General features: G+C 45.7%; 2 protein-coding genes across 2 annotated transcripts; one reads left to right on the top strand and one right to left on the bottom strand.

Moving 5' to 3' along the window:
- Window positions 1-226: 226 nt before the first annotated feature.
- On the top strand, window positions 227-19,223 carry eya2 (EYA transcriptional coactivator and phosphatase 2). Its single transcript, XM_057031448.1, has 16 exons — window positions 227-581; window positions 7,188-7,272; window positions 7,422-7,460; window positions 7,541-7,715; window positions 8,082-8,198; window positions 10,631-10,707; window positions 10,847-11,030; window positions 11,159-11,295; window positions 11,424-11,507; window positions 13,781-13,870; window positions 15,641-15,699; window positions 16,431-16,591; window positions 17,297-17,411; window positions 17,499-17,620; window positions 17,741-17,841; window positions 18,153-19,223. Exons 4-16 carry the CDS (start codon window positions 7,613-7,615, stop codon window positions 18,231-18,233), a joined length of 1,431 nt encoding a protein of 476 aa, XP_056887428.1. The 5' UTR covers window positions 227-581; window positions 7,188-7,272; window positions 7,422-7,460; window positions 7,541-7,612; the 3' UTR covers window positions 18,234-19,223.
- A 136-nt stretch (window positions 19,224-19,359) lies between these two features.
- On the bottom strand, window positions 19,360-24,011 carry tgm5l (transglutaminase 5, like). Its single transcript, XM_057031414.1, has 14 exons — window positions 23,759-24,011; window positions 23,485-23,667; window positions 23,175-23,408; window positions 22,978-23,096; window positions 22,739-22,867; window positions 22,327-22,504; window positions 22,075-22,210; window positions 21,888-21,991; window positions 21,539-21,778; window positions 21,394-21,453; window positions 21,093-21,302; window positions 20,839-20,996; window positions 20,449-20,579; window positions 19,360-20,155 (listed from the first exon to the last, which is right to left on the bottom strand). Exons 1-14 carry the CDS (start codon window positions 23,763-23,765, stop codon window positions 20,005-20,007), a joined length of 2,040 nt encoding a protein of 679 aa, XP_056887394.1. The 5' UTR covers window positions 23,766-24,011; the 3' UTR covers window positions 19,360-20,004.
- Between the last annotated feature and the right edge of the window lie 382 nt (window positions 24,012-24,393).

The following is a 24,393-nucleotide window of genomic DNA, read 5'->3' as shown; positions in this document are numbered from 1 at the left end:
CCTGGAAACCCTGCTATCTGGAGCGCATACAGAGAGCGCGCCGCTTCATTGAGCCGGGCTGAATGGTTCGGGAGTCTCTGCGTAAACACGCACGAAGAGCAGCTCTTGACCAAATAAAGATTCAAAGGAGGAGATAAGTAGCTGAGGAGTGAAGCAGCAGCTCTGCTGAGAATGGCTGAGATAAGGTGCGCGCAGGCACGCACGCACGCACGCACCCAACCAAGGCTGCGAGCAGTGTGTGGAGAGGAAGAGGAGGGGGGGAGGAGGAGGAACCAGAACTCTTCGTCCATTTACTTAACATCACTTCCCCACCGCCGTCAAAGCAAACAGGCTCCTGAAGCTGCGGGGGGAACAGACGCGAGATCGATGAGAGTGACCGAGCCTTTGCAGAACTCTGTCAGCTGTGCGCGTCCGGCCACTTTGCGCTTGTCTCTTGCGCTCGTCCTCCTCCTGCGAGTCACCGGGAGCGCTGACTCTGTGGCGGATTTCCAGGGACATTTTAGGAAAAGTCCGCGGTGTCTTGATGGGGAGACAGCGGCTCTGAGCGCTGCTCGGATTCTTTCTCTTCGCTCCGAATGATGGTAAGTGGAAAATAGCAGTTTCCAAGTTTGACCTCGTTTCATTAACATCGGTCACGTGTCTGCGACACTTGCGGTTAAAAGTAGCCGACGATGCTTTCAAATGCGCGTTAAAGTAAATCCTTTAAAAGTGTGGTTATCTTATAAAGGTTTTAAATTCTAAACGTGCACGAACAATCAATACCGTTGTGAAACTGCCTGTCAAATAATTACAGAATTTTTCCCGAATGTAAATTATTTAAAAAGCTTTAGTTGTGCAGGCCGACGCGGAATAATTGGGATGATAGTATTTCAGTCATGCCGAAAAATGAAACGGAGAAAAAAAGACTTTACCATTATTATTTTAAATTTATTTAAATGAACACGGATTGGAGGCTATTGTTGCAAAAAAAAAAAAAAAAAACATTATTTTTTTTAACAAAACGCTAAAATCCGGTCAGTTCCGACCACCATGTGTATCCAGAGCACATTCGAGATTATTAAAAGTAACAAAACCTACTTCATCGACAATAAAACAATTATTTATTTTCCTGCTGAGAAATTTAAAGTGAGTGGGGGAAGCGGAGGCCTGTTATTGAGCACCTCTTGCTGCTTGTTGAAATAATACAAGACTTAAAAATCCCTCAGAAGATTAAACCCATCACTGACACCCGCCATCAGCACCACCTCCATTTACTAAATCAGGGAAGCTTTGGAAGCATTTCTCAATGGCCAGTATTCATATTTTTTGACGATCCTTTCTTGATTCCAGAATAAAATTGTTTTGCCAAATTTGGAAGTCACAGGTGAAGACATTAATGATTTCCTTTGTTTTTGGTTTGTTGATGCTTGTTTTTTTGTGAAATGGATGTCTGGAAAGCAAAATATGTTAAAATTTGAAAGTTTGGTCGATGGAAGTTTTTGATTTGAAATGTGTAGATAAGCACAGAAACACTGGAGAAATCTACAATTTCATTGTAAAATTGAAATACAGCATAACTGTTGGAGGTCATTGAACGCATCGGTATACCTACATGTCATGTTCATGACGGCGTAAAAGCAGATATATGAAGATCTGGGCAAGACCAAAACTAAGAATTGCCAAGATCGACAAAGATTCCATCAAGTCTAAGCGGAATATAAATCTTCTGCCACCTCTCAAAAGCTTTTTGTTTTAGTTTTTTTTAATATAATAAACGGATGTCTTCTTGTCTCTATAAAATAAATGGACGAAATTCAAAGATGCCGGATCAGATTTCATATTTCCACATCCAGGATCTGCTCTCTGAGACAGTGGGCACTGGCTCGTGTGCATTTGATTTACAGCACTTCTTTTCTTCTCGTAATAATATTTGTGGACTCTCTCCTCTCCGTGGCACTCTCTCCCTGCCCCTCAGCCGTTTTTCTGTTGCTGGCTCCAATAAATCGTGAATAAGCACAGCAGCTCAGAAAGTCCTGAGCTGTGGAGTATCCCCCATCCTGCAGGGCCCGGAGCCCCCCTTAAGAAAACACAAATTAATTCCAAAAGCCTCTGTAGCCAAACGTTCGCGGAATGATAAATATTTTCATAGGAAGCTCCGCTCTTCCTGACTTTATCTGCAGCCATTCCATTATATTTCTTTTTGGTGAAGTCTTTTAGCTTCTGTGGGCCCTTGTCCTCCCTCTCTCTCTTTGGGAGACATTCAGCCTTGCTGACCCTCGCTGAGGTTGAATCAGACCTCTGTGAGCCTTCGCTGCTATTCTCTCTCCATGACAGCGCCGCGTCGCCCTCGTTGCCCTTGTTGCACCGCGTTATTTTGCATAGAAGTTTGCACAAAGTGCATCTGTCTGCAGCCGTAATCTCCCCGTCTGACATGCATTGACTGTATTCCAACATTGTCGTGCTTGTTGGATTAGTCGGACCCACAGAGAAGCTCCATGTCAACTCACCAACAAAACAAAGATCTCCCTGATTTAAATGGCTTCCACTTACCAGCCGTCACTGCTTTCCCCCTGCAAATCAAACAGTGTTGATAAGGGTTTGTGTGATATAAATACAGTGAGTGAAAACAATGCTGATAAGTCAAATGTGCAGTATGAGATGTGGGGCCATTTATCAGTTCGGTTTCAGAAAGTGCTGCCTGTAAATAAGAACAAAACGGTCATCTGGAAGACCTCCTGTATATGCAAAACACTGAACCAACAGCAGAAGGTGGCAGCTGCTGTAGGGAGACAGTTCCATGAAAATAAAGTATTTGTCATTGTTGACAGTAGAAAGAAAGTCTTTTCTAATCCTCGGCATATTCAGTTGGTGTCAGTAACTCATGTGTGTGTGTGTGCGTGTGAGTGTGTGTGTGTGTGTGTGTGAGAGAGAGAGAGAGAGAGAGAAAGAGTGTTTGTGTCTGTCAGTAGACAACAGCTGTCTCTCTCTGGCTCATCTCTGGAATCGTGAAGCCACACACATTGCAGTCCTGCAGCACTGACTATATTTCTTTTCTTTTAATGCTCAATAATGACACTCCGGGTGTTTTCCATTGAAAAGGACACCTGATAATGTTCCGTCCTTCCCTGTGGGAGTATTTTCCTCTCCGATTTTGTTTCGCCTGATATTATTTTGTAGCTGTTTTCCATCGAGTGCCTTAATTTCTTTTACACATTTTTATTTTAATCCACGTTTTCAACTGTCCGTGAAGGAATCAAATCTTTTATTAACACGCTCAGGCACTTGTGCGTTAAATCTATCAGTAAAAGATGTAATTTGAACTCATCATGTCTGCACTGACTGTGATTCAGCCACTAGAAGGTACATTCTGGCCAGCTGTTGGTAACTATTAATGCTGTTGGGTGAGGGGTACACATTTTTGTTATAATGAGTAATAAAGCAGTCTGTGTGTGTGTGTGTGTGTGTGTGTGTGTGGTGTGTGTGTGTGTGTGTGTGTGTGTGTGTGTGTGTGTGTGTGTGTGTGTGCGTGCGTGTGTGCGTGCGTGTGTGTGTGTGTACTTGTACTTGTACTTGCTACATAATGAGTTCCAAAATATCCATTCTTCTAGCAAAGTGGGGACATTTTTGGGAAGTAGGGCAATTTTGGTGGGGGGAGGGGGAGTGGGGGGGTGAGGTTAGACATGGCTTTAAGGTTGAGGTTAGAATTGGGTTTAGGTTGGGGTTCGGGTTAGGTGGGATGGTTAGGGAGGGTATTATGTCTATGGAAGTCCCCACAATAATAGAAATACAAATGTGAGTGTGTGTGTGTGTGTGCGCGCGTGTGTGTGTAGTGTGTAGTGTATGGCCATCCTCCCCTCACTGGACCAGATGTTTTTTTACCTGGGAGCCAGACCACCATCTGACTGGGGTCAGCCCAGTCTTTCAACCCCACACCCACTCCTGATCTGCTGGGAGGTCCACCAGCTGTCCCTCGCTCTGACCCCCGTCCTGGGGCACCGGTTCGGTGAGAGCCAGAGCCTGGGCCTTTTCTGGTAGGTGGTCCGTCTCGGATTCTGGACAGAATTGTCAGGGATATCGTCGGATTGCGTCCGCAGGGATACGCGCATGATTGAGCAGGAACTAAGGGCAGGATTAGCAAGCGTAAGTGACTGAAAATTGAATTTCGGATTAAAAGAATGTGGCGATGAAGGGAAAAAAAATAGTTCTGACATTGTTGATTTGATCACTGAGAGTCCTTCAGTTTCAGAGTCCCATCAGACTTGGCGATAGGTTCAATGCTGCCAAAGAGTAATTCCAAAGTCACGGCCAGTAACATCATTATGCAAACGAAGTGGATTTTGCTAATTGTGCCACTAAAACTGTGTAGTTATTAACTAGTTTCTCAAGCTGCCGTCTTTTCGGCTGGTGAAGTAAATAAACCGAGCCCGTGGGAAACCTGACTGTCAGCTCGCGAAGGCAAAGGTGACAGAAAGTCAGAAGCATCTTACTCGTCTGCTTTGTGTTTTATAGCTTCTCCTCAGATGTCAGAATGGTATGTGGCGTCAACGGAAACGTGACAGGTTACCGTCAGGAGTAGGACATCAAAGCGAGGGAGGGTTCTTCAGGCTCTGTGGACATGTAAACACAAATGTGGTTCTGGGGAGGCAACAGCACAAAGAAGTCATTAGAAAATCATCATAATACGGACAGATTTGGATTTAAAGTTGCGAGGATGGAGGAAAAAAGCTACAAATATTGTTTTTTATAGCAGTTTCAATGTCACCTTCCTATTACGTGTTGAGGGTTATTTTAAGGGATGTAAAGGATTCATATTCTGATTTTGAACTTCAGTCTGCGTCCAGTGTGTTTGAGGAGGGCAGCTGTTGGCAGATGGCACAGATTTTCACTTAAGAGGCAGACATTACCCCCCCTCCCCCCCCCCGGACCCACCTCCCACCCCGCCTTCACCCCCTCAACGCAAATAGTGCGTCCTTGTTTGGGGGCCTTTCAGCGGCGGCGCAGAGAGCAGCAGCGCCTCAACCTCCCCCAACTCTTCCCCCCCTCGGGCACGTTGCCTCACTGAGCATCTCAATTGTGGGCTCCAGGTGGGCTCCCATATGTCGGGGTTAGAGAGCTGCGCGTCACCTTGTGGAGCCGCGGAGGTCAAAACGCGCCATGCGTGTCGTATGGCATCGTAGACAGAGGTGCATATAATAGGAACAGGAAACACTCCCCAGATTGTCTGCATCCATCTTTAGTTACACTTTTTATTCTCTTTTTTGACTAAATAATGCTTAAATCTAATTCCTTTCATCCTTGGAGGTCTTGTGAATCTTACTTAAGCTATGGTTTTTAGTTTCCGATGCTGTTTGCCTGTGTTTGAGTGTCGGGGGGTCATTGGCAGATTTACAGAATGTCTAATAGAGAAAAGATCAGAGGTGCTAGCTAGGCCGGCTTAAGAGAAATACAAGATCGGAGCCGCTTTGACAGAAAAGTCAGAATTTGATACCCGTGAAAGGAGCGGCTTTCTGGCAAAGCCCAGAGACCCAGGTGAAGCTGGTGGGACCGGCCCCGTGGCCCCCGTGGCCCCCCCCCCATGGCCCTCATGGGTTTGTTTTAGCTTCAGTTTCAACCCTCGGCTCTCCACATCACTGCCGATCCGCGCTCATCTTCCCTCCGGTGTCCCGCTGTTCTCATGGCCTCGTGTGCCCTCCTCCCAGGCCTCACCCTGAACCAGGAAGTGCCTTTTCGCTATCGCACGCAGCCCATGCGTGCCCGCGTATCAGGAGGACTCCGAACAGGCGTCGCCTTCGCGTTTGATCCCCGGCAACTGCGAGGAAATGCGAAGGAAAAACAGCATTTTCCCTATTTTCCCTTTGCGCTCTGGGGTCGGAGTCGCGCTCTCAACTTTCACAGACTGTCTGAGGCAAAGGTCAGATTCGGGTCTCTGATGGCTCCCCGACTACGATGATTGCAGAAGTCGGTTTTTCTTTCTAACTTTGGCCCTTTATAGTTCTGAGAAGCTGGTGAGAGAGAATCCATTGATCACTAAATTATTACTCCTTCTTTCACTTTAGGCTGTTTTTTTTTTCCCAAGGGCAACTTTTCCTTTTTCCCCCCTCCTATCCTCATCATGCCCCTATAACTCATGAATGTCATCTGTCTATGTCACTGCACTGTCAGCGGGGTCAAAGGTCAGCCATTAAGTTGCTACTCAGCCAGATTGGAATGGGCCAGAGGCAGAGAGAGAGAAGAGTGCGAGAGAGGGCTGGATCACAATAGATCAGTTTTGACAAGTCACTTTGTAACGTTGCTGAGCCAAGATCACATAATTGCATGTTGCGTGGACACGGAAACATTCTGATTTGAGTATGTTTATGAAAAAATCTTGAAAACCTTCTGCGTTTTCGGGGCTTTCCTGCCACTGGAAATATCACTGATATCAACGCTGACGTTTGTTTCAAAGCGCTGATTGAAGCGGACGCGGCCTTCTCCCATAATGCCATTTGAAAACATGCATTTCCTCCTCGGCACATGGCTGCTTCTGCCAGATTCTTTGCTATCCAACGGACCGAGCCGGGCTGCCAGGTCTTGTATGATCGTTTGAGTTTTTTAAATATAGATGGACAGTGGAGACAGAATTCCACGGAACGCATACCTTCTCCACCCACCTGGATTTTCCTTCCAGGAGAAAACTTTCTTTTCCTGGGCCTAAAAATGTGCACAAGAAACAAACCTCTTCAATATGAGTTCAGGGCATGCGTCTGCTTTACTGGTGCAACTAGAGACTCGTGCACGTGTATGTAATCGCAGGCATGTACAGAAATTCCTCAAATCCGGGCGGAACGGGGCCACGAGCGATCGAGACGCTCAGTGCGTGCAGCTCTGTTGTCACCCTCTGTGCAGGACACGTTCTGGTGTGAGATCTTATCGCCATGACATCGGACCACTTTAGTTCCTCCCTCCCAGGTTCCAGACGCTGTGATCGCCGTTTGTCGAGCAGCAGAGCGAGTCAGCAGCCTGCAAAACAATGTCAACTCACAGGCTCCTGTCACTCATCATCTAACTGTCGCTAATGGCAACGCTCCGCGTGTCAACACTACACACAGCAGTCCTGCCCCCCCCCCTCTTTCTTTGCATTTTCGCAGCTATTTCACTGTCTAAACTGGAGGAAATCCATTATGTTCACCTCCGCTGGCTTCACCTGCATACCTGTACCATGTTTTCAGACGGCAGCTGACGGCTCGGGAGGAACCTGACTGATCAAGCGGCGCGACAGGACGAGGGGGATCAAAGCCCTTTCTGAAGAGCCAGGTGAGCCTGTACTAGGAGGAAATTGAGATGTTCAACTGACACGTTAACCAGTATCTGAATTCAATGAATACAAAGGTGGTGTATACGGAAGGTGGGAAGATGTCAATGTTTAATGGTGTCTTTCCTGACGGATCAATTTTCTCTCCCAGGAATTTCCAAGACTTCTATAGTCTTCATATTTGTTGCTGGTAAGTTTGTTGATGAATAGAAATTCCTTGTACTTTTATAATAAACTATTCTTAGCTTCAAATGATTCTGATAATAACAGATAAAGAGAGAGAAGAACTCATCACCAGGAGCTCCTCTGATCCTCCGCCATCACCTGACGGGGAGAAGCAACATGGCCGCTTACGGACAAACTCAGTACAGCCCCGCCTTGCAGCCTCCGGGGCCGTACGCGCCATACGCTCACCACACGCAGGGCTACAGCGTGCCATCGTACAGTGAGTGCGAGCAAATATTCATCATTTAAAACAGCGAGGACCCAGATTTGGAGAAGTGTTGTGTCCGTGTGTCAGTGTTCAGATCAGTTAGCGTGGTGGAATTTTAGGGTTCTTTATGTCTCTGACTCCAATCTGATTGTAAATCTGCCAACGACTGGCCTTAATTTGGCAGAGCAACATATTTGAGGGTTTTTTTGTTGTGTTTTCTCACTTTGTTAATGGCTTTTGGTGTTCCGCTGGCAAAAGTTACCGAAAATGTAATGACGCCTGCGGTTTTTCAAAGAAGCAGACAACGCTGAGTGAAGGCTAAAGGCCGGGGTTGTTTTTGGCTCTGACGTGTTCTCAATGTCACGTCTCCGTACGCAGACATTAAGACAGAAGACGGCCTGAGTCACTCGCCAGGACAGACCGGACTGCTCGGCTACTCAAACTTCAGCGGCACTCCTCCCAGCCAGAGCCTCTACAGCTACTCACACACACACGGTCAGTCTCACACGCCGCACGTCCGGGCGCACACGCACTCACGCACACCTTGCGCACGCCGGCTTTGATTTCAGCCTTGCTGGAAGGAGCATCCATCTTTTGCTTCCCTCCTTTCGTTCCTCCCTCCTCATCTCGCTCTCTTTCTCTCCGCCACACCTGTTCTCCATTAGTTGCGGTCTGGACTTCTGGCGTCAAACGTCCCCCCCCCCTCCTCTCCGCTTCCCTCCGCTCCTCTCGGGGTCAGACCCACTTTCTCCGCTCAGACCAGCGCCGCAACACCCGGACGCTCAAGTCTGTCGGAGGAAACGAGAGCACGGAGGAAGAGTGGAAGGCCGCTGCAGATGGAAGGACGGAAAATGAAAAACAATATTGGAGGAAGAATAGACAATTGAGATGTAGCTGTGTGTGTGTGTGTGTGTGTGTGTGTCTGTGTTTGAGACTGTGTACATTCCTCCTTCGTCTTTACGGCCCCGAAGCAGCGTGAAATTGACCTTGAGTGTGAGAGGGGAGAGGTTAAGGTGCTTTATAATGAGGAGAGGGTGGATTTAAAGTTGCAGACTTGGTGACTTCTCTTTTATTTCCTTTCTATACGGGACCTTCCCCCCATCCATGCATATACAGGTATCATCTTATTAGACGGAATGTCAGATTGGTGTAACTTTACGTGGAGGAAGCTTGTTACTATCAGTGGTTTTCATGTGGTCCGTGCAGCTGTTGACATTTAGCACATTCCATGTTATTGGGACTTTCTTAAATTATTTTCAGTAGTTTTTAGAGTCATGTGATTAATAAGGGAATGCTTTATTTCCATCATTTGTTTAAGTGAATACCTATAACCAGGGTATAATCAAATAAAAGCTGTTTTCAAGTAAATCTGCTACAATTAATGATTGTAGATGAAACATAAAGCCTGAAATGAGACTTTTTTGTCTGTGTTAGAGCACACAGAGCAAAATTTAGGCCATGATGTATTAAGATTGTAAAAGAAAGTGTTGTGCCATTATCATATTCAAATATGATGATAATGTGGTCATCTGAGGGGTTTTAATTTTTAAAATAAACATTAAATCAATCAATTTTTTCCAGAGCTCTTAGATATCATGATTATAATACACTTCCTGCAAGTCACAGCTACTTTTTTTAAATAGAGATAGAGGAAAAAAGCAGAGATAAATAAATTTTCAGTATTCCTGTTGCAGTCCCAACCCAAACTTTATCCTCAGAGGTCCATTTATCAATAATGGTTCAATCCAACGATGCAATCAGTCCAGTTTTCCATATCAGTCCTCAGGGGTATAACTCGGACATTATAGGATGTAAATATCCAGCCATTTTTATTTTCTTTTGGGGGGGGGATGAAATCTGCCTTCAGTGGCTGCTCTCTTGGTAAACCAACAAAGAGATTTCCTTTTTTTTTTTTGAAAAAAAATGCTGCACAGTTTGGATTTTGAGTGACACTCTTTCCAAACAAAATGCATTTGTTTGAATAGTTCTATGCATAAATCATTAACTGCAAACTTCAAACGGTAATAAACTGCCACAGCGACCAAATGTTTGTAGGCTTTCAGAATGTTTCCACGTCATCGTGCACAACAGACACACACATGGACAGACAGGAGAAAAAAACACACCCGTCCAACGGAAACCAAATGGAGACTATGGGAGCCTTCCTATGTTTACTCCATCGGCCTCTTGTATTTTTCCTTTCGTCGCTTTGAAGACTGCTTTAATGTCCATGGAGGTTTTAATGTGGTTGTTCCATCGGGCCATTATTTCCCTGTCTGTCATGCAGAGGAGAGAGGAGAATAAAGAACCGAGAGCCGCAGAGAGCAACAGTGGGCTGATGAAGCACGCATGCATATGCAAAAGCTGCTGGTATTTCATGTCCAGTGTAGTATAGATGGTATAAAAACAGATGGTTATACTCAGGTCAGAGATGGTTCATCAGTTTTGCCTCAACTGCGGTTACCTGTTAGCAACATTAGCATCAGAATCCCAGAAGTTAATCAATGAGGCTCATTGAGGAATTGATCCTCACGTAGAAGCGCCGCAAAGTTGATTTTGAGTCTTTTTCTCCCTCTTGTAGATGTGTTTTTAGACAGCCGATGCAGTTTCCCATAAAATTTGAGCAATTTAGCCTTGTGAACCAAGAAATGTAAAGGAAGCACCTGTGTGCAGGAAACTGCTGAGAGAGAAACTCTTGTCCTGGAGGGAGGCTGCAGACTTTCCCACCTGTACTGTATAGTCAGTCATAAATCTCACCGGCCGCCCCCGCAGCCCCAGGCTGCCACCGGCGGAAGGAGTCAAATTTGACAGCAGATCACGTCTTCCGCGCAGACGTCTGTCGTCGATTCGTCAGTGTTGGATGTGACCTAATAAAACCTCCCACAGGTTTACTGGCATAACTGTCTGTCCCTTGTATCTTTTCTCAGGTGGCGGAATTTCATCAGGAATTTTTCAGGGCACCCACGGCATCTCCAGTTCAACCCCATTTAACCCCGCCCAACAAGTGAGTAACAAGTCATTTCTTCTTTATTTTTAACTAACAAGGCAATCCAGCCTGTGTAAAACAGGTTTCTCGTGCTAACGGAAAAAGTTGTTTTGTATTTTACCTGTTAATTAATTTGATCGTGCTAATACTTTGGCAGGAGTTCTCGGCGTACTCAAGCTACAGTCAGAGTCAGTATTCGCCGTATTACAACTCACATCACTACAACAGCCCCTATTTAACCAGCAGCAACATCAGCCCGGCTGCCATCGCGGCCCCGTTAGCCTATCAGCACCCGGATCCCCACGTCATGTTGCCCAATCACAGCCCAGAGTCACACGCAGGTGAGTGGTCCATTAAAGGGGATTCTCTGTGGCACCGAGGGGCTTTGATTCAACCTGGAAATTAAATGCTAAAATGCAAAAAAGTAGCAGAATACAGGCTGATTAGGAACTCTGTGGTTGCGCGTTAGGAGAGTACCACCCACCACCCAGCCCCCCCACACCAGGTAAAGAGGAGGGTGTCCCAGCACGAAGGGGGTCAGATGGGAAGCTCAGGGGGAGAAAACGAGTGAGCGACCCCGCTCCACCCCTGGACTCCGATATAGAGGTAAACACACGCTCGCAGTTGTGAAAATGATCAGCGTTTCTGGGTAATATTTTTCTTTCTCCGCCTCGCACGCACGCACAGAAAACCTTCACGGGGTTAGCATCACATGTCTGTTTTTTTCGCCGCAGCGCGTGTTTATATGGGACCTGGATGAAACCATCATCATTTTCCACTCGCTCCTCACGGGAACTTTCTCCTCACGATTTGGCAAGGTAGGACGCCACCGCTCCCTCTTTTGTTACTCGCTCCGAGGAGCGAACGCATGGTAGCGCATCACGCCGGTTATCAGTAGGGAACGCTTAGCAGGCTGGCATGGAACTCGCGACAAAAACCGCGTGATTGCCCCAAGCAAGCTTTGTCTCAGGTGTTTATTTGTCTAGCCGCTCGGAACCGTAGCTGTGCAGGATCTCAGGGTCTGATCCCTGAGCCGGTTCACACGCTGGCCCTTTTGCCTTTCTGCCCTCTTGTTTCTTTTCATAATGCACAGGGGTTGTTTAGCTACTCCGGCACGCCGTGGCGTGATTGACAGCCATCGGGGACCTTTACATAACAGACGCACAGCTGACAAAGGGAGGTGGGGAGGGGGACAGTGGTGCATTTCTTGGTTTTGGCTGGGGATCCGTGTTTTGAATTCTCACGGTTCCCCCCGCGGGACGACGCAAGGCTGGTGGGAGATTGAGAGCGGCATTTCTGGATACGCGTGTTTCTTTATTTTTCTCCTCCATCTCGGAGAGCAAGCCGAGGGGGGAAAAAAAGAAGACACCGGGAAAAGGGATGTCTCCAAAAGTGAGTCATGTGCCAAAAATTCCAGGCGAGCCCCCCTCCTGGCTGCTGAAACCAGCAAGGCTCTGTGGGACCGAGGCTGACATCAAAAGTCAAACACACAGAAATGAAGTGGGTGAAGAGAAAAGAGATTATTGGTCCAAAGTGTGAAGACAGCGTAGAAGCTCATCACACTCTGACGTCCCAGAATGCATTTCTTACCCTTTTACATTACAAAGTTGCCATAAATGTTTGGACCTGCACACACACGCACACACACACACACGCACACACACACACTCACACATAGTCAAGTCATTTAAAGCTGCACATCCTAAATAAACATGTGTTTTATTGTCAAGGTTGTTTTTATTTTCATTACATAAAAGCTTCTCAAGCGTCTCAGAGGTGGGAACTCAAAGCCTTTCTTTGTTTTTGACTTCCTCCTTTTTTTGTCTCCCTCATCCTGCGTGAGTGCAGCAATCCTCGCTGCTATAGGACGGTAATTACAGATAATTATTTTAGCGATCGGACAAGCACAATCCTCTCTTAAGCCTTTAGCCGCACCCTCTTCATGCTTTCCATTCATCTCCTCTCCTCACCCGTGTTTCTCAGTCCTCGCCTTCCTTATTTTCTCCTCGCCGTCTCCACCCGTGAACTCCCGCTGCCCTCTCCCTCGTCACTCCACGTTGACAGAATGTTTTTTTCCTTCGTTGATTTGTCTCAACACTTATTTTGAAGAACATTTCCTCCTCGTCTGAGATGCACTCGTCTTACTTTCACCTTTTGCTGACACCCTCGGCTGTAACCAAGATGCTGCCATGACAACTAATCAGTTGGCTACTTTCTTTTTCAACATGAAGGAGATAGATTTGGCAAAAAAGTACATTAAACAAAGCAGCAGATAAAAAGATAAATAGTTCAGTCACAATTATGATAGAGCATTAGTTATTATGTCAAAGTATACTTATTTATGACTATTGTATTGCACGTAAGAGGAAACTTTCACCCACTTTGATAGTGATAACATTTGTGATATCAATCTCTGAATAGAATTTGAAGTGAAAAAGGTTTATGTCTTTCCAGAAGTAGGAGTTTATGACCATTTTTGGACTCAACTTAGTGGCTGGGGTTGACTTCCCCCCCCCAAAACTATCAGAAAAGTGGCCTGAGGTTTGTCTTGTAATGGTAAAATGTCATTTGGCTGTTGGGATATTTTCCTATCCACAAACATCTGCAAAAAGCAAACTATTAGATGGACGGACACGTTAGCACTTTGGCATTGAGGTCGGCTCTGTGCTGGATTTTTCTAATCAGAACTACTTAAATAGTGAAATCAGACAGTAGCGTATTAAAAACATTTGATGTAGGGCCTTCTTGAAGAGACAGTAGCGAGATAGTTCAGTTGGAAGCTGACGGGACACAAATCCAGACTCATGAAGTGAAGTGTTCCAAATCCAAGATGACTGTTGTCTCAATCACAGAGGCGCTCACTGTCCGCCTGGACAGACTGTTTCCTTATTGGTGAAGTCAGTGTTGGATCCTCCAGCAACAGCAGGCACCATTTAATCTGAACTGGGTCAAAGTGTGAGTGACAGATAGGAGTGTGTGCGTCCTTCTGAGAGAGAGAGATAAGCGTCTCCTAGACAAGCATTTGGCATGTTTATTTATTATGTTTATTTACCGGGAGGTTAATGAATAAGTGACTCCGTGTGTCCATCAGGACTCCTCAAAGGCCGTGTCCCTTGGGCTGTGGATGGAGGAGATGATCTTCAACTTGGCCGACTCCAGACTCTTCTTCAATGACTTGGAGGTGAGGAGATTCACCACTTGGCCGCAACCTGAGCAACATCGGTCGGTTTTGCTTTGAAAACCCGTCTCAAACAGATGCAAAGTGTCGTCTCCACTCTAACTGGAATGTTTCCCTTCTATCTATTTCTCTCCCAAAGCTTTTTATTGCATTGAATTACAAAATTTACCTCTTGATTCTACGTTTTCACCGATTGCTCCCTAAATTCAGGGGACGTTAAAGGTTAACGTTTACCGTCTACCTTTTCAGAGCCGGGTTTGATCCTTAGATCAACGGAAAGATATAGTCCACATTGTTTATATCGAAGTCAGGACTCTTCAGGTTGGGATTTTGGGCCACTTTATGCGAATTACCGCCCTGTTCCAGTCATTTTGAGTTTCAAACTTTCAAAACATGAGCAGCAAACCTGTGAACTAGTAATCAAGTATGAATATTTTCTCTGCTGAGCAGCTCCTTATTTTTCTTTTTTTTAACTCAGTGTAAAACTTTGGTTTTGTAGAAATCATCGATCCAAGTGTTCTGCATTAAGTATTAACCTTCCTCAGTTGAGAAACAATATTATTTATTATTTTCTGGAAAAATCACAGCTAAAAAGGACGTCGCTCAATGTCCTGGAAAAAAAGACAACGAAAAAACATCAAAATGGTGGTATTTCAGGTGCAAGCGACTGAAAAACCTTTTTTCTCTCTCTTGTCAAGAATTCCTCTGCTCTGGTATGACAAAGAAAGAGATTAGAGAGAGCTAGAGAGAGGGAGAGAACAAGTGCACTTTGTTTTAGGATTATAGGTGTGTGTCTAACCAGCCCAGAAGAAAATTAGTCACAAAGGACAAGGAAGAGTAGGGAAAGGGGGAAAGGAGCCAACTAAGCCATTTGCAAACTCAGGGCTTACCTCTTGGTTGGTCGTTGAGGTTCTACAAATCCCTGAAGGAGGCGGCCGCGGCAGGATGACAGACGCTGCTAAGCCCTGACGTACAATTATCTTGTCCCTTCCATGTCAGCAACCCTGCGTCAGTGGCTAACGGTGTAATTGCTGCTGTTTGCAGTCGAAATTAGTACGTGACTTTTTGGGTTCAGAATTCTGAAATGAGTTGAAAAGAAGAATGTTCTGCAGGCCCTGATATGGGCGGAGATGGGTTACAGCCCCTGGGAATTAAGCTATGTGGAGATGTAGAGACTATGGGATTGGGTCTCCATCTGCCTCAGAATGGCTGAAAGACAATACGCGACCCTGCCTGTCTTGGGTCACTGCATGAAAAATGCAGATTAGGCCAGTAAATTAGGAGAATACTTACTGGTGTTCCACTCTGTTAGTGCACAGACACAACATTCTTTGTTGAGGTAGAAAGCTGCCCCTTCGTATTTGGGGTTTCAGTACCCTGCTCAAGGGCACCTTGGCGGTGCCACAACTGGGTCAGACTGAGCTAAAAGCAAGTCCTACGAGTCAGCGGGGAGTTGAACCGACAATCTCCTGAGCCAAACACTTTAGCTGTGGAGTATAGAATCTCACCCACTCATTACTTAATTAAACTGGAACAAATTCGTGTTGTTGCACAATAACAGCTGGCTGCATCACACGCTGACACTTTCACCTCGTCTTTAATACCGAGTGATATCTCGAATGTAATAACTAAAATAATCTACACTGATTTATGGGTTTTGATTTTGGAGCCATCATCCCCACAGGCTCGTCTCAGTAAGCCAGGCCTGTCTGTGCACGGGCCGCGCTCTGAAACAGATCCCCTCACACATCCGCTCTCTTTTCCATTTCCCAGGAATGCGACCAGGTTCACATCGATGACGTGGCGTCAGACGACAACGGACAGGATCTGAGGTAACGCGGCACTCGCTCCCCGAGTCACTGACAAACCCACAGCCCGTTCTGCTGAACCAGACTTGCCCTCGGTAGGGGGCGGCGACGTGAACGGCGAGGGGGGTGGAGAGGGTGTTCGCGTCTGTGTGAATACATGCAAGCAAGTGCTTGTCTCCTGAACTTCCTCGCTCATATAATATGTCACCGGATTAACCAACGCTTTCAGTTCTCATCAAAAATATCTCTTTATCGGTCCCCCTGTCTCCCTCCGTCCAGACGTTTTATTGCATAAACTTGTTGAAGCACTTTAGGATATTTTCGGGAGTAATTTGAGAAAGAGACAGACAGCAGCAGAATACTGTTTTATTGCACTTGGCGTTGCTGTTGTCTAATATGCTTTTTATATTCATTCCTACTAGAAGATTTATGCATGGTTAGAAAAGTATACCCTTTTTTTTTTTTTTCTATTCTGAAGCACAATCACATCGACATGAGGAAGACCTCACTGTGTAGACGCTGTGGTCCTCTTCCCTTAGCTTGAGATCCATGCGGAATATTCCTCATTTTCTTTGGGCCTCTTTGGAATTCTCGCCAGAAAAGAAAACCTTATTGGAGATGTGCTGGTCAGCATATGAGCAGGAATGTTCCACGAGCGGCAAAGGCAACTGGAATAAACAACGTTGCTGAAAGAATTTCCTCAGTCTTTAACTTTGATTTCTAACGAGTGTTTTCCGGTTATTGTCATCCCACAGCACTTACAATTTCGGGTCGGATGGTTTTCAGGGTCCGGCGGGAGCCGGCTCCCTGTGCCTGAGCTCTGGGGTCCACGGAGGGGTTGACTGGATGAGAAAACTGGCTTTCAGATATCGAAGAGTTAAGGAGATCTACAACACATATAAGAATAATGTTGGGGGTAAGGTCATGTTTCCCTACATGTTTTTGAGTAACATAAACATTTAATAATGGTTGAATGTGGTTTGAATATAATGAGAAAGCCAAAAGTGGGCGGGGCCTGTTCCATCTCGTGATTGTCCGGTTATGTCAGAATCTTCGAGTTTTAGGCTGTTTTTATATAAGTTTAGACACATTCTTGGGTGATATTTGCGGTCCGGCAGGGTCACATATGCCATTCAAAGTTGGGGGGGTTGTGGTTGGAAAATTATTTAGGTATGCTGCCTCTCAAAGTGCATGCATGTTCCCTAAGGTTTCCACAAAATATTAATCACAGCAATTACATTCCAGTAGTATTAATGAAGTGTTGGCCAATGTGTTTGCTTGCTGCTCGACCGCCAGCTTTACTGAGGCGCGTCTTCACCACAATGGACAAATTATTATGAGTAAACAGCCAGAACTATGCACACTGCAGGGATAGTTCAAGCCCTGCAGCAACAGTGACTCAGAGCAATTATGATCTATTATGAAGGCTGGTGAAAACAGTGATGCTACCGCTTCTATGGCTTCGCTACTAATTATAGTTTCTGTCAAATGGGACAATTATCAGTCGTCGCAGTATTTCATGACTTTGTACAGACACGGGGGGAATTTGCAGCGCAGCCGGTGCACAGCGGCGGACAGCTGTCATTGTTGGATTAAGCTGACGCTTCGCTCTGCCGAGCAGGTTTGCTGGGCAGCCCGAAGCGAGAGGAGTGGCTTCAGCTGAGGAGGGAGATGGAGGTTCTCACCGACCTGTGGCTGACGCAGGCGCTCAAAGCCCTGGCGCTCATCAACTCCAGGTTGGTCACCAGTGCAGGGACGGGCTATTTGCTGGTAGCTCCCAGATTTGGGAGCAGTAATAACACATCCGTGCTGTCCCGTTCCAGACCGAACTGCGTGAATGTGCTGGTCACCACCACCCAGCTCATCCCAGCCCTCTCCAAAGTCTTACTGTATGGGCTTGGTTCAGCTTTCCCCATAGAGAACATATACAGTGCAACCAAGACAGGTGGGGACATCGGAGGAAATTCTGTTTAGGACTTAAAACTGCTGCTTTCCTTTTTAGTCGTTTTAAGAGTGCTTTTTTTCCTTCATGTGTTTTTAATCCCTGACCTGCTCCTCTTAAAAGGCAAAGAGAGCTGTTTTGAACGCATCTCGCAGCGGTTTGGTAGGAGAGCGGTGTACGTGGTGATCGGGGACGGAGCTGAGGAAGAGGCCGTTGCCAAGAAGGTACAGCTCTATCTGTCCTTTGGCATGACGGCTGAAAAATGTACCCCAACTAATCATTTAACCCCTCCTCCCCCCCAACGCTCTGTGCTCCTGCAGCTCCTTTTGTCTCGCTCCATGTGGGTGGAGAGGAATCCACAGCAGTTTATGATCACACATTTGGTGTTTTTTTTCGTTGCAGAAACTGTGTAAAAACAGTCCAGGCTGGCATGTTTTTCCATGTCTATTTTGTCACATACATCTCTGCGACACCGCAGTCAGTTGTAAACGGAAATCATTGATGAAGTCTCCTATTCTCGTCTCTCTGCTCTCAGAAGAACATGCCATTCTGGAGGGTGTCCTGTCGTGCCGATCTGGAAGCCCTGAGTCATGCACTGGAGCTGGATTACCTCTAGAGGGCAACAGCAGACAACTCCAAAATAAAAAAAAGAAAGAAAAGCCTTCCTGAACTCCTGAGTGCAGCTACACAGCCTGATTCAGAGTCAGTATTGTTCTTCAAAGGTTTTGGCAGAAGGCATTTGTACTTTACAAGCACCTGAGTGGAGAGCGTCGCAGGGATGCTGGAAGAACTGCAAGGATGTGATGTGTGGAAGGAGGAACACGATGACACATAAACAAGAAGCCACATGTGCTGGACTGAAATGGAAGACCAAAGAAAATCATGGGGCAAAAACTTTATAAATAACCCCGAAGAATGATGGGGGAAAAAAAAAGTTTCCTTTTTTTCTTCATGCCTTTTATTTCATCTCTTTACATACAAAAGTCATGCACTGAATGCAGTTTTGCATCCTGTCTTTTGAGCATATTGAGTGTGAACGAACAAATGGAGAGCTCAGATTTTTTTAAAGCTTTGCTTTCGTGTTTTTTTTGGGGGGGGGTTGTAGTTTGCATCAAAAATATCCTCTGCTCTTATTTTCCACTTGTTTTGCTTCTATAATGACTATAAACATCTGGTAATATTCTAATAGGTCAGAGTATTATAATAATAAAAAAAAGTCTTATTCTCTTTTACCATTAAAATGTGAGCTATTTATTATTGTGTAATTCACAACAATATGGTGTTAACAGTTTGGGGATTTGGGGTTTTAAAAAAATGTATTCTTCCATTCATTGAATGAAAAAAAACTGAAGAAAAGATGCTGTATGATTGGCCTGTTCTCAAATCCCTTTTGATTCCCGCTTGTATATGTTGTCACTTTTCAATCCCTCCTTTTCTGACCTTGGTAACTCCCCGGTAACCTGTTTGTAATATAAATGAAGTGGTATGGTTGTGCATGTGCCCATTACACTGCCTGTCAGCTTTGCTATGATTTGTATATAATGCTATATTGTTTTGACAGACAGTTAAAATAGATTAATAAAAAAAATATATAAGTTAATGACAATGTTGCAAAGGTGCTTCGTGTTTCATTTCAGAAAACGCGTCTGGGATTTAAAGGAAAAGAAACCAGTTGGCAGAATAGAGAAATGTGATGAAAGTGCGCCCTCTTCTGGGAGGACCGAGAAAAGAAATAGGTGAAATCTAAGAACATGCTTTATTTTGAAACATTTTATTCAATTTAACCCCTATTTCATCATTTACTATTATACAGATAATGCATTTGCATGTTATTGTTCCAAGCATCAATTAATCAAATTATATTTAAATGATTACTTATTTGAGTAGTAGAGTGTGATGCAAATAAGCAGCTTTAGGTATAACAGGGCCATATTAGTAGTTAAATAAATTTTGCAGTGCCAGGTGCAATTTTACTGATCTTGATCCAGTTAATAGTCTGACCACTGGGTGACAAAAGGTGCTGCTAACAAGACGCTTGATATGGGACACATGACTCTGGACAACATCACCAGGCATCAGTTTCCCCTCAACGACATTCAGACCAGTTTGAGGCAAATTCACAATTTACAATGGTTTTAATCAAGCAAAATGCCAAAAAATAGCTTCAAGTTTCAAGGATTTTCAAGTAAAATACAGATATCCGCATAAATAGGAACATAAATAATTTGATAAATACAGATTTATTCATCTTTAAATCAAAAATGGAAAAAAAAATAACGCAGGATGTCTGCAGCAGTGCGAAGGTTGAAGAGCTACTTTAACACAAATGCGCCCCCCCCACACACACACATATACACACACAAAGATAAAGGCCATGGAAACAGGCCTTAACCCTTGTTGACAAAGACCATCTTAAAACCACTGATGGTGGAATTAATGTTTGCCAGCGATAGGCTGGCCTGCAGCATCTTTGTTCCTGTCATTCTGGGGAGGAAAGTGATCCTCTGTTGTGCTCTCCCACCTGGCAGCACCATCATCCTGCAGGAAGAGGGGAGACGAGTTAAATGCAGCAGTCTTGCTGCAGTCAAACACTTTCACTTATTCCAGGTGAGCTTCCTATTGTTTTTATGAAATGTTGACAACCAATGTGCACCATTCAAGGAATTTTATGAGTCACAAGGGCGTGTACAAACAACGCAAACCAAAGACGTCCAACAATTATATAACGCACCGGACAACGGCACACCCAGCCTTCATTAATCCTGCTGATATTTGTGATGTTCTCAAGCGGAACATTCGTTGTATTCTTAAACAAAGAGTTAGATTCATACCTGTAATGAACCCTGCCTTGGATCAGCCCGGCCCCAGCTACTGTCAGGATTCCACTCACAGGGTGAGAAAAATGGTTTGAGAAGGTCACCGTGGCCGTCTGCTCTCTGTTGAGGATGACTGAGTCTTCAACCTAAAAAGGGGAATGTGTCAAGTTTTTTTTCCATATATCATCCCTTAAAAACAAGTAATTGGTGCTTCGGAAATGGTTGCTATAGTCGGTAACTGTGGCCATGGCATTAGATCGGTGACCTGCAGTTAATGGATGCTGCAGCAACAATGTATGAATGTAAGGAAACGCTGATAAACGCCACCTGGTGGCCAACGTTGGACCTCAAAAAGAAATCTAATAAACACAAATAATTAGTTAAGGAGTAGCTCAGCGTATTTACCTGTATGGTGAGCTGAGAGGTGGTGATATTGAACTCTTCTGAGGCCAGGACCCGCTCCTGGGTGGCCATGTCCTCCAGGACCACAGCGAGGTTGATCAGGTCGTCTCCCACCACGTCCTCATATTGAGCTGGAAAGATTTGCTGCTTAATAACTTTGGCTGCAGAGAGAGAGAGAGGGGGGGGGGGGGGGCACACATTAAACACCTTTGTTGCATTTTCAGAAGCAGATATGTGAAGTCTGGGCGTAAACTTACATTCCATCGGTGACATTTCTATGATGCCGTGGGTTTCCCAGAAGGTTTCACTGGGGCTGTGGTTGTACTCCTTCGCCTGGGCATTGAGGTGCACCTTCATCATTTTAGCAACTTTCTGCTTGTTGACCGCGTTCACGGTGAAACGGATGGGCTCCCCGGCAACCGGAGCTTTATCCAAGGTCAGGAAGACTGCGATCCCACTGGACGAGCCTGCGAAGTGAAAATAAAGGTAATTGGCACCTCGGATGATGTGATGTGGCTTTCAACATGAGGTGTGACTTATGCTGGAATTTCAGATTACCTCTCCGTAACGTAGAGTCGTCCGACACCACGGAGCTTCTTGTAAGGGATGAGGTTGGACCTGAGTGAAAACACAAGATCAGAAAAGCCTTAATGACTGTATTTTAGCACATGACTGAAGGGGTTTACTGTTTTTCGGCTCATACTTGTGATGTATTTGTAGTCTCTGGTGATGTTCTGGTGTCTGGGATAACCAACAGCTTTGGTGCAGATGAAGGCTCCGACCCGCTCCGTGTCTTTACTGTGGCTCACCACCCGGCCCTTGCTCACCATGATGGAGTGAACGTCAGCGTTCACCGCCGCGTATACAAAGGGGATGTCAAAAAACAGGTCCGTGCGGCGGTCCTTGATGGCTCGGACCGGAGCCGGGCCGCAGCAGAAGACCCCTGCAATGAAACGGGGATGAAAGAAAAAAAGGGAGGGAGGGGTTGCAGTTAAGTTTAACATTCAGAGACAAGATATTTTAGAACCAGATGGGCAGGATGAGTCGCGCACCTCCGCTCCTCTCCTGGGGGGTCGGGTCCAGGACCTGCCAGCCATTCATTTCGGGTCCCAGGTCGTTACGTTCCATCCAGCACTCTACCCACACATGGAAGTTCCTGTGATAGATAGTGGGGGTTAGAAAGGGGCCCAAGATGTGAAATTCCTACCAGGCAACCCAGTTTAAGTAGAGCTGCTATACCAAATGCTGTCCTTGCTGTGGTTCAGCTTCTTGCCGGTCTCAGAGTAGTACTCCTCAATCACCAGGTTGCCGTTGGTGTCGTGAGCTGAGTTGAAGTTGGTGACGACGCGGCAAGGAATTCCAAGAACTCTCATGACTGCAGGACACAATCGCAGCGTAAGGACATTGGGTTGTGGAAAACGCCAGACGTCAAGCTCCAAGTCAGCACATATCTTATGATGTCGCCCAGTATAGCCCGACTTTTAAAATCACCTGTGCACATGACAGCTGCATACACCCAACACTGTCCATATTTGACAGGGCTGTAGTTGGACTGGGCCCACTTTTTCAAGATGTCCGCGCTCCCGGACCATGTGGAAGGATGGACTCCTTCTTTGAAGTCATTTGACCAGTTCCCCTTCAGGACGCCATGGTCGTCTTCGCAGTTGATCTTTAAACAATAGAAAAAGTCAGTTCCCGAAGCATGCTGGGACATCACAAGCGTTCCAACAGTGACACCTTAAAAGCTATTCATTAAATGTTCTTATGATGACAGTGTGTCTCTGCAGTAGGTGTGTGTTATATTCTGGATCATGCCATAACATGTTATTATAATAGGAACTGTTTATGTGGTCTGACTGGTTTTTTCAGCAGCGATTTATTCCAAAAGTTGATCTGCACTCACCATGGCCGACACCACCCGGCTCAGGTAGACAGGGTTGTTCCGGTTGGCGTAGTCCCTCCTTGGGTTCTTCTTGTGTTGAGGGCTGACATGGAGCAGATTCAAGCAGGCCTCCAGAACACCAGGCTCAAACTTTACAGAGCAGGAAAACCACAGAAAATGATTCAGTTGTGAGGCTGAACTGCTTTAGAACGCTTCCATCGCGACAATCAAGGCAAAAAAACCAGTTGTGACATTCTTACCTGATCAAACGACCATGGCCGGGACACAAGGTTGAGCGCTGTCCCCATAAACAGCAGCCCAGAGTCGTTCTGGATGTACTCTTCCCTCTGGTCCTCGAACGGAATATACACTGTATCCTCTGCAAGAAATAACAAGAAACTCAGAACAGACGTGTTCTATATGCATACATTACCAAGGGGATGGGTCGGAGGCTCACCGGGACACCAGGGATTGCAGAGAAGGATGAATTTCCCGCTCAGGCATCTCCTCCACTTGCCCTGTTTGGACGCAAACAGCTCGAACCTGTAGCCCCCCACCGAGGCCGAGGCTGGAGGGGAGATGAACACAGAGGGTCTGCGTAGATCCAGGCCCTGCAGTTCGAGGTAGGCCTGCCAGCGGCGGGAGGACACCCTCTTGGAGAAGGCGACTGGCATTACCATGTAGTGCCGTCCTGGAATGAGGAACAACAATGAGGCAAAGGAAAATCCAGGCGCCACCAGCTTGCAAGCATGAGAATCTGCGGGTACCTTGCGAGAGTTTGATTCTCAGAGTGTCGGTCTTGGGGTTGAAGGGGCGACCTTCCACCTGCAGAGTGACCCTGAACGGGGCTCCTCTTCGCACCACCAAAGCCGCGGTGCTGCCGAAGCCCTCGGTCCTGTGCCTCTGGAGGTTTTCTGATTTTTCCAGGCTACCATGTCGTATGTTTAGCTCTGCAAATACAAAAAAAGAGAATGAATGTAAAAAAAAACCGAATATCCAGCAGACGAGACATCGAGTTTCAATCTAAAGTTCGGATCTCACCTTCCATTCGTGACTCTCGTATCTCGTTTTGTGCTACTGAATGATAACTATCAACCTCCACTGCGATATAAAGCTTTGCCCCACCCTCGCAGAGGGAAAGTGAACAGGTTCTTCTTAGTAGTTGCTACAGCAATAAGCAGCAACAGTGAGAAATTACGTCTCTCCAGTGTTGCAATGATACAGTTTCATACGTCAAATCGCCTCCAGCGAGTGAGTAACTCGACTCACCCCGCACACACCAGGTGTCTCCGCAAGTGTGGGAGTGGAAAACAATGATTTACAGTACTTAAATTTACACCTCAGACAAGAAAGTGCGCAGTTTCGGGAGACTAAACTATGACATGAATGTGGCCCTGGTTGCTTCCAAGGAATCAGGACGAGGCTGGAGTTCAGCTGTATTTGATGAGAATTGTTTTTTTTAATGATTCCTTCCAATAACTTTGATTCTGAATGTATTTAATATTAAATGTATCTATAAAATGATGGTGGTCATAGTAACGTTTGGTAATGTGCACTTCAGTTTGACAGCTTTCTTATTTGTGAGGACATAGTATTATGGTATGTGCCCCATCAGGGACAAATGGAAGAAGGTACTAACTGTTGTACAGTGGGGCAAAAAAGTATTTAGTCAGTCA

The sequence above is a fragment of the Takifugu flavidus genome, chromosome 4, assembly GCF_003711565.1.
Source record: "Takifugu flavidus isolate HTHZ2018 chromosome 4, ASM371156v2, whole genome shotgun sequence".
Taxonomy (NCBI): domain Eukaryota; kingdom Metazoa; phylum Chordata; class Actinopteri; order Tetraodontiformes; family Tetraodontidae; genus Takifugu; species Takifugu flavidus.
This window is presented reverse-complemented; position numbering and strand designations above follow the sequence as displayed.